This window comes from Stigmatopora nigra, chromosome 7 (assembly GCF_051989575.1).
Source record: "Stigmatopora nigra isolate UIUO_SnigA chromosome 7, RoL_Snig_1.1, whole genome shotgun sequence".
Lineage (NCBI taxonomy): Eukaryota > Metazoa > Chordata > Actinopteri > Syngnathiformes > Syngnathidae > Stigmatopora > Stigmatopora nigra.
Window position 1 is genome coordinate 3143251 of NC_135514.1, and position 15770 is coordinate 3159020.

At 36.4% G+C, this 15770-nt stretch overlaps 1 protein-coding gene across 1 annotated transcript; it reads left to right on the forward strand.

Moving 5' to 3' along the window:
* The first annotated feature begins 789 nt into the window (after positions 1-789).
* LOC144199981 (proline-rich transmembrane protein 1-like) lies at positions 790-15571 on the forward strand. Its single transcript, XM_077721898.1, has 3 exons — positions 790-1099; positions 3067-3294; positions 13781-15571. The coding sequence occupies exons 1-3, from the start codon at positions 941-943 to the stop codon at positions 13928-13930; spliced, it is 537 nt and encodes a 178-aa protein (XP_077578024.1). The 5' UTR covers positions 790-940; the 3' UTR covers positions 13931-15571.
* The last annotated feature ends 199 nt before the right edge of the window (positions 15572-15770 follow it).

Here is a 15770-nt window from a genome sequence, read left to right on the forward strand (position 1 = left end):
CATACAAACAAACCACACCAATTTGAATCAAAGTCTACATTCTTCATTTTTTTCCCAAATTTATCACAATTTGTTTTGAATTGTTATGTTTAGTTTAAATTTGTAGAAAAATACAATTATTTGATTTAGAATTATGCTTTTATTATTATGACACATGGCTTTTTATTTTTGCCTTTTTAATTTTTCAAAATAAAAAATTGAAAAAATAATTATCTCATCTCATTTTCTGAACCGATTTGTCCTTCAAAAGCAGCCAATCCCAGCTGTCTGCGGACCAGAGGCGGGGAATACCCTGAATCGCAGGGCACAAGGAGACGGTTAGTGGAGAGCCATATGCACCCATGGAAAGAGCCATATATGGCTCCCGAGCCATGGGTTCTCTACCCCTGCGTTAACCAGTTAACCTATAAACCAAAGCGGTTGTCTGAGGAGTAGGTACTCCCATCTACTGCCACAAATTGGTATTACATTACAGCGGACCAAACTCCTCGGAATTTTTGTCTTTTCTAATATAATATAAAACCAGTCAAAAGATGGCAGTAAAACAAAGCAAATGAGAAAACTAGCAATATACTTTAATCGACTAATATACTGTAGAGAGAATGGCAAATTTTGTCATATAACCTTAATCCTAAAAAATATCCTAATCTCCAATTATACTAAAATTTAAATAAATACAGTGAGAGGCAAAAATATACATTTTGGTTAGCACAGTTCCTGTTCCACATATTTAGCTTTTATTTCGACAGGTTTGAGCGGAAACAGCCGCGTTCTTGGTGAAATTTGACACCATTGCGAAACCCCCCATCCCAATTTGTCAAGTCCCCAAATTCAAACAACTTTGAGTCCACTCCCTGACAAATTCAAACAAAACAATTTTGCGCTCGTTATAGACATACGCGACTTGTTTCCCCTCCTTTCTATTAACAATCAGCTCATTATGGAGCCCACTGCCCCCCAGAAGGAATGGACTAATGAGAAGTCTTCCATGGGCCAAGCGCCTCCACCGGCCTACCAGGACAATCCCCAGCCGGGATACCCGCTACCTGGCCCGGTTTACCCCCAGCCTGTACCGGGCGCCTACCCTCCCTATCCGCAGGTAAACTTTTTGCTTCAATTTGTTATATTATTTTCTCCTTCTCTCTAAATTTCTTTAATGATGTAGCCTAATTACTGATTTAAAAAAAACGAGTGACCGTTATTCAAAGTTTAGAACAAAGTTTAGAGACCCTATGAAGTTTCTTAAAAACAGGAGTCTCAATAACATGTGCATTTCAAAGATCATCCTGTCTATAATCTCAGTTTTAACACGTCTCAGTGTTCAACTGTTGTACTTTTCCATGCTGTCTATAATCTCTGTTTTAAACACGTCTCAGTGTTCAACTGTTGTACTTGTCCATGATGTCTATAATCTCTGTTTTAACAAACTTAATAAAAGCAACTTGTTACTTGGGAAGTTAGAGATTTCCGCGGAGCCGAGCAAGTCAACTACTATAAAGTAAAGTCAACTACTATAAATTACAATATACCCTTCAACGATTTCACGTCAAACACTAAAACTATATCTACAGTATTTTATTCTATTGACTGTTATTGATTTGAATTCAGTTCTTCTTTCAAATGATTCAAATCATTTTATTGTTATTATATGCAGGGCATTGTGAAGTTGTTTTCCAGCCGCTTACTTTCCTTTGTATATAAACTGTTAAAAAAGTAAAAAACAGTTAAAAAAAAAAAAAAAAACAATCCAAATAGTTTCCTGTAAACAACAATTACACTCATTAACTTGCAACAGCAAAGTAAATTACTGCAAAATAAATTCTGTACCATCACTATAAAACTTAACGCAGTATACATTTTTAATTTGTAACTTTAAAAGCATATACATTTAGTGGTATACAGACCCTGCCCTATTTACAAACGACTTACGTTTCGAGCGATTGTTCATAAGTTGAATTTGTTTGTAAGTTGATTCAGTGCTATATTTTGTATTATAATTTATGTTTAAGGTCTATATAAGTATATTGAAGGATTATATAAGTGCATTTTTATGTTAAAGACTTGTATAAGTAACCAGCATTGGTTTTACTGAAAAAAATATTTAACAAAATGGAGAGAATACATACAGTACTGTATACATACATTAGAGAAATGGAGAGAGAGATTTACTAGAAGCTGGCCAAAAGAAGCTATCTAATGACGATTGCAGTTTTCTTCTTTTTTTCATCATAAATGATGCGGTAGCACTGTATGGCGTTATTCAATTGATTTGCAACCGTTGTGATACGTTCAATATTTGGGTCCTGCTGCTCAATCTTTCTTTACCTGAATATGAATTTGGAGAAAAAGTCATTTTGTAAAAGTGAAGCTCGTTTGTAAAGCATTTTTAAGCATACATCTAGCCATTAATCAGCAATTGTTTGGGCAGATGATTTTAGAAGTCTTTCTTTCGCTCAAAGTCCGCTGCTCCAGGAAACTCCCACAACCCCTGGAAGGAAATGTTTTGGTTACTTTGAAAGGGAGTGTTTGGATGGGTGCCAAATTGACGTTTGCGAGCTTTAAGTCATCGGATGTTGTCATGCCCTCGTTTAAAAAAATAACACAACTAGGATGGTTTTCTGAATCATTCACCCATGTTTTTATCTTTTCAACAATATTTACATAACTGTTAGAGTCACAGTGGCACCCTGGTTCCCACATCAAACTCTTATTTTGAGATGAAAGGTTCCAACCAGGCTCTCTCTGTACCCTGTTCTCTCCTACATTCCACCAAAAAAGCATGCTAAACTATTTGAACACTGCAGGTTAATTAAGTGTGAATGATTGTTTGTCTGTTTGTGCCCTTTGGTTGGCCGGAATCGAACCCAGACTTTCCACACTGAAAACAGGCGGAATAACCGTTGCATCGTTGGGTGGGCCTTTAGTTATTTGCATTGTGATTTTCAGGCAATCTGGATTCCTCAATCGTGATTATGAAGTACACAAATTAGTGCCGGCCTGTCACATCTGTCATTTATATTTTAAGACTGGATATCCAGATTAAAATTCTGTTTGTGGCACTCATAGGAGTCTCTATACCCACCCCCCTATGGCGGTGCAGCGTATGGACAGCAGCAGTACACGGTTGGTCAACAGTACCCACCCCAACCCGGTGCGGTCACCGTCCAACCTACGGTGTTCATGACCCGAGGGCCGCTGGAGAACCCCGTGAAAGACTACTTGTGCTACTCCATCTGCACCTTGCTGTGCTGCTGTCTGCCCCTTGGAATCGCTGCTCTTATCTACTCAATTAATGTGAGTTAAAGTCATTCTTATTTACACCTACCCACTGTTCAATTTTGTAATTTTCACCCAAAACAAAACCATGATGCCACTTAATCAGCCCAAAAACTAAAATTGGCACTTACTCTGACATAAAAGACACAAATACTTGAATGCATGCTGTATTTTTTTGTTTTAATTATAATGCTTGAATTGAAGGTCGTTATTGTATTGTAACTATTTTATCTACAGTAAAAATACAGTAGTACCTCTACTTATGAAATTAATTTGTTCCACAGGTGGTTTTGTAACTTATTTCTCTTCATAAGTAGAAGCGTATTTTACATTGAGTTCCCGTAATTTGTTCCACAATCTTTAACACTATTGTAGAAGATGCTATTTTTTATGTGTGATCTATTAGACAGCCGGACCGGTGTCTTCTAACTGTATATTCTTTCATTCTCTTAAGTGTACAGAAGAATGTACTAACTTCATTCTAAGACCATACATTGATTTAAACAAAATCATGTAATTTAAAAAAAATAGGGGAAAAGCACAATTTTTTAGAAAAGGGTCTGCGCTCTGAGACCCCAAAACTCTTCGGCCAGGCAAAGAAAAACAACAACTCCCCGACTCTAGTCCCCTCCTCCCTTTGTATCCTGTTTCTGCCAATTAACAACTTGCTTGTTTGCAAGTAAGTGTTAACAAAAGGCATGTCTGTAACAAGCCCTCACAAAAAAGGAGAAAGTCGGGAACAAAAGGTGCAAACTTCCCTTGCTAAAAAGCTGCCTCTTTACACACATTTGCAAACCATAGTACAGCCCAGGTGATGTGGATGTTTAAGGTTTGCCTCCCCAAGAGAAATTGATTAATTCTTATATTTGAATAAATTTTTCCCCTCAACACAAAGGGAAACTGAAATTATTATGACAAAATTAAAAACTTGTGGCCTGTTAAATACAACTCAATGCATTTTTATAAAGCATTCCAAATGTTAAGCATGTACCTGTAGAATCAACTTTTCAAGGTAGCACTTTCTTTATGCTTTCATTTCCTCCACTCTTTGCCATGTTGTTGTGTTTTGTCCTTGAGTCCACTCTTCCACTAGTTACCAGAAGTCAAAAGGTTGGGATATTGGAATGGGTAGTTGTTTTGACATGCCAAATTTGGTCAAGAAAGTGTTGGCTCACGAAAATAAAACTAAAAAAATGGAGCTTTGGTCCTCTCGGTATTTTACCACTCTATTTGTTTATTTTTTTTATTCTTACTCCAATCACAGGATTAATAAAATATTATATATATATTATATATAGTAGGTCCCTCACTGTGAGGCTGACGCGCTAAACACTGAGCCACCTTATTGGCCAATGTCCTATGAAATTATTTAGTTTGTTTGTTTGTTAATCAAACCATACAACTTAAGTCCATCAGATATTCAAGTCCATTGAGAGGCTAGAGATTTTCACACCTGAATTTACTTAGGTTGAATGACATTCAATTAAATTAGACTCACATGAGAAATCGGACGTTTATGGTATATCATATAACCCTTACCAATATTTAATTGCCGTACAACACGTAGTTTGAACTCTTGTCCAGTTTAATCCTCCAAAGTTTGTCAATAATTAATAGAGGCACCTGATTTCACAGGTATATTGTCTGTGGGAATATGTTTTATCTCATTTGCTCTCAGCTGTCTCGAGGAGGATAAAATGTAGAAAAGAGAAGTATGTGACCTTTAGCGTTGTATGAGGTACATTCCAAGTGAAACATCACAGCTTTTATTGCCTCATGATTCTCGTAAGTGCCATCCACCCCCACCATCACCACCGTGCTACTTCCCAGAAGCAGGACTGCACTTCAGCATGTCAGACTTCTGTCGTCCTTAGCTTTAGTAAAAATAATAATTTTACTTGATTATGGATTTGCATTTAGTATTTAGATTCAGATCACTCAATGAGTTTCCAACGTCACTGAAGACCAATGACTCATTTCAATGGTATGAGGAAAGAAAATGTCTTGATGTGGGTGAAACATAAGCTAATTGCATCCATGTGGTCGGCTTTAACAATTGAGGAGTAAGGGAAAAAACTCTCTTTGGAGCCTGCTTTTCTTCTACAATTAAGATAAACATTCTGTCGTGCTAACTTATCTACTTGGCTTGAAGTTTTGAGTATTGGGTATATGGGTAAATGTGGACAATTTTATTGTATTACTGTCATTTTTGTCTTTTGAAGGTATGGTACCTTTGTTGGCTTCTTGATGTTTTGTCTCTTACTTAGTTTACTTTGCATTAGAGAACATTGGCAATGGGACTTGACCTTTTGTATATGACAATTTATTTGTTAACTTATTTGAAGCGTATAAGGGGATGTTTCAATTTAGGTTTGAATGTCCAAATAAGGAGTTGTTTTTCACTGCTAGCAGGTCTTGGCAATTAAACTGCCTATCACTCAAATGCTTGAGAGTAATAATGGCATCCTACTAATGAATCCAGGTACCATGTCCAGGGTCAGTATGTCCCATCCCTCCCTGTCTCAAGCCAGAGACAACCAGAGCTCACAAGGAAGAATTATTAGGCCTAAGCTACGAGGTTAAATTGCAGCGCAATGGAGTACTGTGTTTAGGAAGTACAAGGATTTAGACATTAAACATAAAAAAGTTAAATATTAATGTAAATACATGTGTCAAGGGAGTAATAATACAAACATGATAAATGATTAATGTGAATGAAGGCAAACTTATTGTGAAATTATAAATGTGAGTAATACATAACAGTTTGTTCCAAATTGACTTTCTTCTGATGAAACATACAAAATTATGGCAAAAGCATTCCATTCTTATTACTTCCTGACTCACTTCCTTTCCCTGCAACAGCTGTTCTGGAAAATGTTTTCGGAGGGCAAAGCAAAAAAATACTTGAGTTTTGAAATGCGAGATCCACTTTTTTTCAGAATTTAAAATAATTAGAGATTTTCTGATTGACATGCCTGGGCCCAAAATATGTTACCTATTATTGATAGATATTTTTTAAAACTTTCTACGATTTCTTGCCATTTTGTTGTACTGCTCCTCCTCTCTCCCCTGCCCACATACTGCTGTGAAAAGGGCCAAGTCTGGCTTTTGTTAGAATGACAACTTGGATCTCAAGCCAATGGTATCAGAGCCCTGAGTGTGAGAAACAAGACAAACACCAGCAATAAAAAAATAGCATTTCATAGTGCATAGACACATCTTATTAATTCACCTCACTCTTTGGTAATGTTGTAGAATTGTCCATTCCAATTTCAGAAAGACGCACCTAAAAGATTTAGTTAGTTCCTAAATAAAGAAATTAATGAATACATGATTACATTATTTAGGTCTATTGATTGTAATTTTGAAACACTAATTTAGTCTCTTAATGTTCTGGCTTTTTATCTTCATGCGGTTGTTGAGAAATGAGGAAGGCAAATTATTTCAGTACTGTAGATTGATAAGAGATTATAAAAGTGAGTCACCTGTATTTCTCTGTCAACAATTGATTATTATGCCCATCCGTTGTAGATTTCAAACGTGTTTCATATCTGACTGCTGGACTACCAAAATCCTGAATAATTCACCTGTTCAAACATGGGAAAATTATGAATAGCTAAAGGTGTGGTGGGACATCTTCATTTGTCTGGCTTATATGAATTAATAGTCAATTTGGACTTCATTTGTGAGCTGTTACTTGTGTACTTAATGTTGAACATCTGCTATGTTTGGGTGACTTGTATTTCACACTTTGACTTGTAAATCATTTGGCACTGCTCTGGAACGTTTCTCACACACTTTGGATCTGGTCTGCCGTGTTACTTTCACATGTTGCGGGCCATCAGACGACAGGTAGGTAGTAAATTAGGTCACAGTGAGGCGTGATAGATTAAAAACTAACATACAAAGCTGTGTAAACATAACAATGACACATTTGTGTGTGTGTGCTGATAGCAAATAAAAGACTACAATTTTCCATGATGCAATCACACTCATATATCATGACGATCGCTGTTTATCCATGGATAGATCCTGTTACTCATTAACCATTTAAGACATTTTATAATTTTTTCCTGAAAAGCATTTTCTTTAAGTCCAACTGTCCGGTTGTCCTCCAGGATTTTCAATTGCAATGAGGATGGTCATTGAAAAAGGCTTGTAGCAATTCCCCTACGCCGCTCTGCTATTTCTTTTTCTTTTATCCATTTTCATTACATTCAGAAAGAAAATAACCCAAATGGTGAAAAGAGTGAAAGAGCATAAAATGGGATGGAAAAATAGTTGGTTGACATTAAACCAGCTGTTGAAATGTGCCCTACTTGACATTCTAAATGTGTTTTTTCTACGACATTGGCCACGATAGCTTAACACTGAGTAAGACACACTTTATTATGAAACTTAGATTTGGTAGACCACAGCTCTATGGCAGTTTGAACAGTAGACAAAAATATTAAATCTTACAAGCGTGTTTTCTTGTCTGATTACATGACGTGGGAAACATTGTCTGTGATCATTCACATGCACTTTGACAAACAAAGCTGTACATGACAAGGAACTGCCTCTTGTGTGTCCACTGGAGAAAAAGGCAAGGGACTATTTATTATGCTCCTGGTGTAACACAAATCTACTGATTAAAACTTACCAAACAAGCCTAAACCCAAGAACAAACGTCCGTAATAACCTTAGCTGTTGTGCTTTCATGCTTGGCAGTGTTGACAAGTATGTGGATCCGCAAGGACATCCACTAATGATGATAACAAGACTCTAAATATACATATACTTTATTTATAGAAACTTGAAAAACACATCAACTGTGCAGAAACTATTTGAATTTGAAATAATTTGACAATATAACTTGATTCTAGTGTCATGATGGGCTTAATTTGAGAGTGGCATGGTTTTCTTTTACTTTCGGTTAGAAGGATTTTGAAATGGTAAATTCTTATTGGAAACAAATGTCATTTTTGAGCACTGCATCCTCTCGAATATCGGTACAAACAGGGTCCTGTGACCATGGCATCAAGTACTTCTTTGTTCGCCAAATCATCAGCTTTTTGTCATAGTTTAGCATTTAAAAAAACATGGACAATATCAGCCTCTGTACGTTCAGCTACATTGCTGAAGATATGATCAGTATTTGCTGTCTCCAGTTGGTCAGCTACTTTCCAAAGTAGTATTCATTAAAGGATCACAATTATTAATGTGAACAGACTGCAGTAGAAATTTGTTTTCTAATCTACATTTTTAAATAAGCAGGTGGTCAAAATATTCTTATAAGTTCCTTTGTTTCTTACCAGTATGTTGTCAAAGGAATCTTTTCAATTGTATGAGGAATAGTGAAATTCTCTTGTAGAAAAACACAAAAAGTATCTTCTCGAACACGAACATGCACATACGTTCTGTGTGCTTTTATATATACACTGTATTGTTATAATATGAATGTGTTTTGCCTTTAAAGTGTGTTGGCTCCCTTGTATTTCTGTATATTATGCTGCCCTACTGCTGAATCGCTGAAGCAGGTGAGAATGAACAGCCCTCATCAGACGACACTGACGTTTTCCAGTGCTTCTCAAAATATGTACCTATACTAATTCATTTACATGATTCTCTTCACAAATCATACTGAGTGTTAATTCACCGAAAACAAACGTGTGTGATATTGCAAGCTGAAGGCTGCCCTGTAACTCTTCACCCACAGGCAAGTCGCAAACTACAGGCAACATTTTTAGAGGCCCAAGGCCTGTCAAGTCGCCACTCGAGTTGTTGTTGTGCTTGTAGACACTAACTTTGAAATCCCACCCCTCTGTCATTCCTGAACTGATTGCCTTAAAACTAGGTATCTATGTAGCAGGGGCCAATATCTATCAATCCTTGGAGCCCAATTTTAGTATTAGGGATGATTAATTAATTGAAGAGTTATTAGCCAGTAGAAGGAAGTTTGCTATGGATTGGTAATATTTCTGAAAAATCTGTGCGGACCTATGGTCCGCGACTCATTTAATTTAAGGGCAGCAGAAAACACAATCGATGTTCATGCTTGTTATATTAATCATTTTGAAGTTGAGTAAATAGTGCCAAGTTTGATTATTTTGTAAGGTAGCGTTCCCACAATTATAGCTTTTTCACCTGGCTCACAAAAAAAAATCATTGACATAAGGGAGAAAAAAAAAAATGCAGTGAAAGTGTCTGGTTATTGTCCCACATTTTGTGTCTGCTGCCGTCTTATACTTTTTTAGACACAAGTGATTCACATAATATCAATTAACTTTCACAAATGTTCAACAGAAAAAGAATTTAATCACACGCACAAAGTTTTTTTATATCAATTAACTTTCACTAAGTGATAAATAACTATTCTTACTGATTTCTGACTACTGTGGATAATTTGAATTTTGATTATTTTCTCCATAGCTGTTTTGAATTTAACAAAATTATATAATTGTTGACTAGCATGATAATCAAGAGCAGGTTTGTTGCTTTTTTACAATTTCACAGAATAATAATTACCGCTTTTTGTTGTTTAAAAACAGGCAGACTTCTTTTTTTGAGGTTTGACAGGGCTTTGGTTAGTGGACAGTTTTTCCCATACATTAAGATTGCTTTAGATTTATTTATTTATTCGCACATTATTCCACTTAACTTGTTCATGTTACATGGTACATTCATTTTCATAGTGTTTGTCTTCTTCACTAAGGGTTTTTATCCTCTGACTCTGTTTAGATAAGATATAAATAGGAGGTGTCAGCTTCTTTCCTGTTACCATTGCTGATAAATTATTTTGGCTTTCGTGCAGCTGCCTAGGGGATTTCCATTTTAGTTTGAGCCACATAGGTGCCCTTACAGGGTTAACTTGTGGGCCGACATCAACCTGCCTAGGTGCCTACTTTTATCTGTTCATTCATGTTAAATGCTTTCATTTTCCAGTCATACCTTGAGATATGAGCTTAATGCGTTCCAGGACGGAGCTTGCATGTCGATGTACTCATCTCAAATCAACATTTCCCTATGAAATGAACTAAATACAAATTAATCTGCTCATTTAAGAGAATTAGAAAACCGGAAAAAAGAGGGTCGACTATATGCCTTGACAATTTCCTTTTTACTTGGTATAAATGAATTTTATGCCATAATGGGGTATTCATTCATGGACTTGAGGCAACAGGCACAATCGGTTAACAAAACTTCAGGAAACAGGCACAATCAGTTAGCAACACTCAGTGGTATGCATGAACATAAATGTTAAACAGCTTGAATGCAATTGACTCACTATTTTCTTTACTTCTGATTCATTTTCTGAGTCAAAAATCCATTTTATTGTAACTTTACTTCCCTTGCTGTTTCCGTTAGTCCTTTTTCCTTACTTTTTCTGGTCTATCTTCCATAGTAATAAAGAAATGTTTTAGTCAGATCATTGTTATTGTAAGCTTCAGGCCACTTCCAAGCGCATCTTGATACAACAATTCCCATATGTGGTGTCTGCTGCACAATGCCTGTAGCCAATGTAGATTCAAAGATCCTATCAACCCATGTTCCTGCATAGAGTGTTTTGGACAGATGAAGATTATTGGTGAGGGGGAACTCTTTTGCTATGATGTAAATCGGGAAACGGGTTGGAATTCTGCATTAATAAGGATGATCTTTTCATTATTCCACATCATCTAATTAGTCAAGTCGCAAGGTTCATTTTTTGAGCCACTGAAAACATTCAAAATAAAATTATTTTTGTCAGTTCATGCAGCTCCGTAGGGTCAACTATGACTTCAAAAGTTTTTTCTCTATGATGTCCATTGGCAATCAGTTAGACAAACAGCTAACTTAATGTCCTGTCTGTCACAATTCAGATACAAAATCAGTTATGTAACATTTGACTTTGCCCATAAGCAAAGTCAACATCAGCAAGGGGCACAACAAACCTTGCCATCAGCAGCAAAAATAACACCCTGTTAAGCAACCCACTTTTCCTGATAACAGACTGGTTCAACCGTACACTAAAATATGTCTGATGCACAATGCCATCCATGAGCCAATAGAAATCAGTATGATTCATTTTATCAACACAGTAGGCTCCATTCAGGTGCTCCAAATCACAAAAAAAAGTCAAAGAAGTGTCTAATTACAGTCTCTTATAAAGAAGATCATATAAACTGCGTGGGCTGATATGGGTTTATTGTTCAGAGTGGCAAGGTCCAGAGTTTGGTGATGACAGAAACTGTTCAAACTGTACAATGAATTCACATAAACTCTTACTTTTACCCAACACAGTACAGAAAAGTTCCCTATGCTGAATTCATTCCTTGCACTTTCGACACTAGAGTTAAATATTGCAGTCAGAAGAAAAACACAACTTTTAAGATGGCAGTGCTGGGTAATGTGTTACATAAATAAAGAATTAGTTCTGACAGCGCCATTAAGTTAGAAAAAATATACAGCCATGACTGAAAGTAAGTCGGGCAGGCAGCTGCTGGAAATCATGAGCTACTCTGCACAACATTTTCACGGCAGCCGGAAACCACACACACATGCACATGCTCATATTTACAGAGGGGCCCTCTCCTAAAGCAAAACCCTATTTATATATATTGTGTACTACATACAATATTCATTGCGACTTTATATACTGTCTGATTCCCATTTGCCACACAAACAAAGCTTCTCAAAGTTTAATAAGTACAGAAATTCAATAAATTGAGAAATATTTGATAGTGAGACATAGACCATGTTTGTATTTTTCCTCAAAAATTTAAAGTGTAATGTGAACCCACCTTTCTCGGCGAGGGGGAATTTGGAGATTTTTGCCCTCCCACACAAGTCTCGGAGCATGTCACAAAATAGGAGGGGGGAAGGCCTCTTTCATCAAGCCCAAACATTCCGTTGTCTGCATAATTAAGAATGGCACTGACTAAAGCCTTAGGGCCGGTGTTAAAGGCACAGATGATGTTTTCCAAATGGAGAATGTTTCCATCCATTTGTTTTCCTTCTATTATTCAACCAGTTTTCCATGCATTACTCTCATAATCAGATGTGACAAAAATATGCCTACTTCATACTTAAAGGTGCTATTAAATACTACAGTAAAACTTAAAAATGATAGTAGACCACGTAAAACAAATCCATCCATAAAACTGACGGAAAGGATTAGTAAAGAAGTGACATCTTAATAACTAGTCTTCCTTTCTCAGCTTGCTAAGCCCTGCTCACTAAAAAAAGTTTCATAAAGTTTTAGCAATTAGTTTATCAATGACTCTCTTTCCAAAGTAATACCCATTCTGTAATCTGACAGTATTGTGTAAAATTTAGTTACATTGAGCCCTATCCTTTTTTATTTTTATTTTTGGCACTCACCTTGTTTTGTATGTTTTAAATAATGGTCAAGTTGCAACACTTCTTTGAAACAGTTTTTATTAGAGAAACCTTTGTACTGTAAATAAGACAATAGTCTTTATAGCCATTGTGTCCTTGAACCTGTAATACCTTAAAGTATGTGCACAAAAAGAACATTAGTACACCAACCAATAAAGGTATAAAGCTATAAAGAAAATTGGGCATTGCTCAAATGCATTTCCACAACTACACATTTTTTTTGTTGATCAGGAACCGAGAACAAACATATCTTAAAGTCACATTGGTAAAAAGAAGAGTTTTTCAGATAACTCTAACCTAAAAAAAAACAAACCCAAAAACGATATAACAGGCTTTCATAGTGTTAGAAGTCTAGTTTTAGCACCTGATCCCAATTCCTTAACTCTGCTTTATCCCGTCTAACAATGGAGCGTGTTCAGCATCGGAGAAGACAGACCAGGCCAGAGCTAGTGTATTCACAGATAATTCATTTCTGACAAATTGATCTATACAGAGCTCCGGGTCCCCCTGCCAAGTAATAACCCCGCTGAGCGTTTCTATGCGCAGCAGAGGATGAGAAGAACAGTGTCCACACGCAAGTTTACCCGGTTATAAAAATACAAAAATGAATATTCATTAGCTGATTAACAACACAGTGTTGACTGATTCACGACTGTCCAAGAGTCTGTCTTTGCTCTGGGTTCCCTTGTCCATTGTCCACGCATCTCCGTTGGCCTTGGAGATCAGCACCAGTCGTCTCCTTATCAGCCTGGATCGGAAGATTTACACCGTTTGCCTCCCTTCTCAGTCTGGACTGTCTTGGAGCCTCCTGTTAATCAACTTCACAAGGATTTTGGACAAAGGGCTGGTTCTTTGTAAAGGCACAAGGAATTTGGACGAAGGGCATATTCTTTGGAAAGGCCTCATTATAGGGGAATCTTGACAGTTTGTGTGATACTAAGTTAAAACAAGTGCTCAATAATACAACAGCAACATACAAAATGAATCAGCTACAATAAAATGAATAAGCAAAATAAGTGTGACTTATAGTCCGAAAAATAATTTATAATAATAGTGCTAAAAGGCAGTTTTGTTTAATCAATTTTATAGATATTGTCCATTTCTATTTATAAACCAATGTTTTTTTTTAAATTTTTTATTCTAGACTCGAGAAGCCAACTACAGTGGGGATCAACTGTCAGCCGAACGATGCAGTCGGACTGCCAGAACCCTGAACCACGTGTCTCTGGGACTTGGCATCGGCACCTATATGATCGTAATTGCCTACCTGGTGGTTGTGTTGATCTTGGTGTAGATATTGTCCACATAACCCATTTCCATACCATGCCATGTAAAAGATGTAGAAGATCTGATGTGTTTTGATTTACTCACAATTCAACAAAATTCCTCTTTTCCAAATGTTTGTCCTAAAAAAAATTTGGTCAGAATCTGTACACCTTACCATTTTTAATATAACTAATCAATGCCTGAGAAGGTGCCAGAAAAAGACGATAGAATTACGACTATACTGTCAATTCATATCTATTATCAGCCAAGCACCAATACTAGCATTCATTTCATCTGTAGATCCCATTATTTTCACATAGACTACATCCAGGTAGGTAGTTGGGTTTACCTCAGGCTCTGAAGTCAAAAACGTTATAGAAGAGGGCTTGTAGTAAAAGAATCATATTTTCGGTCGTGTGCTAACAGGATTATAAAAATAATTCATTTTCACAATGAATCAAATGCCTTTAGTTTCATTATACAAATTTGAGATTTAAACTTCATAAAGTGCAAACATAAATAATCAATAAGAAATAAATAGATAAGTAGTCAACAGGAATAAGTGGTCACATAAATAAGTAGTCAGGTACAAAAAGTGACTAAAGTAGAAGTACAGGATAAGACATTAGTCTTGATTAGGTCCAGAACCGGAGCTTAGTATGGTGACATCTCTAGGTAAGAAACTGTCCTTGAATCTTGTTTGTTTTGGCTGTTATGATCTAGCACCTGGCAGAAGGCAGGAGGTTGAAGATGTGGAAGCCAGGATGTGTAGTCTTTTATGATGCTATTTGCCTTTCCTAGCCACCAGGATTTGTAATAGATGGTGGACAGGGTAGGTAGGGGGCAGTTGATGATCTTTTGGGCTGTGTTTACCCTCTGCAGTCTTTTCCTGTTGGCTTCTGTGCAGCTTGTGTGCCATATGGATCATCAAATGTCAATGAGGGTCCAACCAACTTCTAGTTTTTGAGGAAGGAATTCCAATTTTGAGCAGTTAGAGACCAATTTGTGAGATTAAGCAGTACAGAAATGAATAAAAACAATCAAGTTTATCACTTCGAACGTTAAATATCATTTCTTTGCAGCAGTTAAATATAGCTAAACCATGATTTGAAGATTATTCAGATCTGTTTTAGTTATGTTTAACACAATGATGTTTGACACAACTTTATTGGCATTAGAATGGTCCAAAAGTTTAATGTATAGACATCCGTTTCCCTTCCTTTTTCAATTGTTTCTACCTAGTTTCACTGAAATAGTTTCACCGAATAGTTTATTGTCATTACGCCAAACATATACCCATTCTAATCTGTACTCAGATTTATTGTAGTACTTCTACTACGCTTCTGCATTTTACCCGTGTAAGCAATAATTAACTGTCAGAAATGTATATTTTTATTCACGTAAACCAAATAACATGACATTTTCATGCCACTTTTTTTGGCCCTTCTTGAAATTTTGCAATCTTACAGCACACATCCATTTTCTATGCAGCCAAATAAGGAAGTGTACTGCTGGTCACAAAATAAACAGAAGTTTGAAAACAGCTCAACCGTCATGTTGACGGTGAGACGGTTGTTATTCAGTGATTGTTATTGGAGGTTTGTCTCTGCATTGTTTATATTCTTCCCTTATCCAAATCTGAATAAACAATCCCGTACTTTCTAACAAATGTCCAAATATTTTAAAAAGAATAACCGTCACTCTAAGTTTTGGATTTCTTTGCTTTTTTTCATCAGAGTTACAGACAATGTATGATAATTGAACTGTAAATGTTGTTCTCATCTCATTTTCCAAACCGCTTTATCCTCATTGGTTCAAGGTGCTAGAGCCTATCTCAGATGACTTTGGGCCAGAGGTCAGCCAATCGC